The sequence below is a fragment of the Myotis davidii genome, unplaced genomic scaffold (genome assembly GCF_000327345.1).
Source record: "Myotis davidii unplaced genomic scaffold, ASM32734v1 scaffold571, whole genome shotgun sequence".
Classification (NCBI taxonomy): domain Eukaryota; kingdom Metazoa; phylum Chordata; class Mammalia; order Chiroptera; family Vespertilionidae; genus Myotis; species Myotis davidii.
Window position 1 is genome coordinate 1,351,032 of NW_006283136.1, and position 796 is coordinate 1,351,827.

General features: G+C 65.8%; 1 protein-coding gene across 1 annotated transcript in view; it reads left to right on the forward strand.

The window, feature by feature from the left end:
- The window catches only part of MELTF (melanotransferrin), a 25,842-nt gene that overhangs the window by 18,914 nt on the left and 6,132 nt on the right, over positions 1–796 (forward strand). Inside the window, exon 10 of the mRNA XM_006753421.1 lies at positions 259–325. Coding sequence (XP_006753484.1) covers positions 259–325 — 67 coding nt within the window. The remainder of the gene's footprint in view (positions 1–258; positions 326–796) is intronic.

A 796-nucleotide genomic window follows, 5' to 3' on the forward strand; every position in this document is an offset into this window, starting at 1 on the left:
AGAAAGAACTGCGCTGCTTCTCCATGAGGGGGGACAGGAGGGTCCCTTGGGAGGTGCTCTTGCACCCCCACCAGCCTGCAGGCCTGGGCACCCCTGGGTGCAGAGCGGCAGGAGGGCGGCGGGGGCGGGGGAAGGGCCCCGGGGATGTGCCCCCCTGCACTCGCCCAGCTGAGGCCCACTATGCTTAGCCCTAAACATAAAAAATTATAAACAAAATTATTCGCCAGAGTACTACTAGCAACAGCTTAAAACTCAAAGGACATCCCCGTGGGCGCCCTCGTGCGGAGGGGCTTCATCCAGCCCAGGGACTGCGACGTGCTCACAGGTGCCACCCTCCGCGGGAACGCAGAGCCTCCTTGGGGTGGGCTGGGGTTGGGGACCCGCTCCCCCAGGACCCACAAAAGGCAGCCGGAGAGGTTTCCTCTTCCTCCGTGACAGGGGAGGGTGGGAAATATTCTGGTGACTGTCGGGGTGCCTGGTGGTTCTGTGAAGGGTGCCATGGTGCCCCTCCCCACTTACCACCCAGAGTGGAACCGGCTCCAGGGGGCGTGGGGAGCGGGGTGTGCAGGGGGCCTGCCCTCACCACCAGCAGCCCTGGGGGGAGTTAGCAAGTGGCTTCCAAGAAAGAACTGCGCTGCTTCTCCATGAGGGGGGACAGGAGGGTCCCTTGGGAGGTGCTCTTGCACCCCCACCAGCCTGCAGGCCTGGGCACCCCTGGGTGCAGAGCGGCAGGAGGGCGGCGGGGGCGGGGGAAGGGCCCCGGGGATGTGCCCCCCTGCACTCGCCCAGCTGAGGC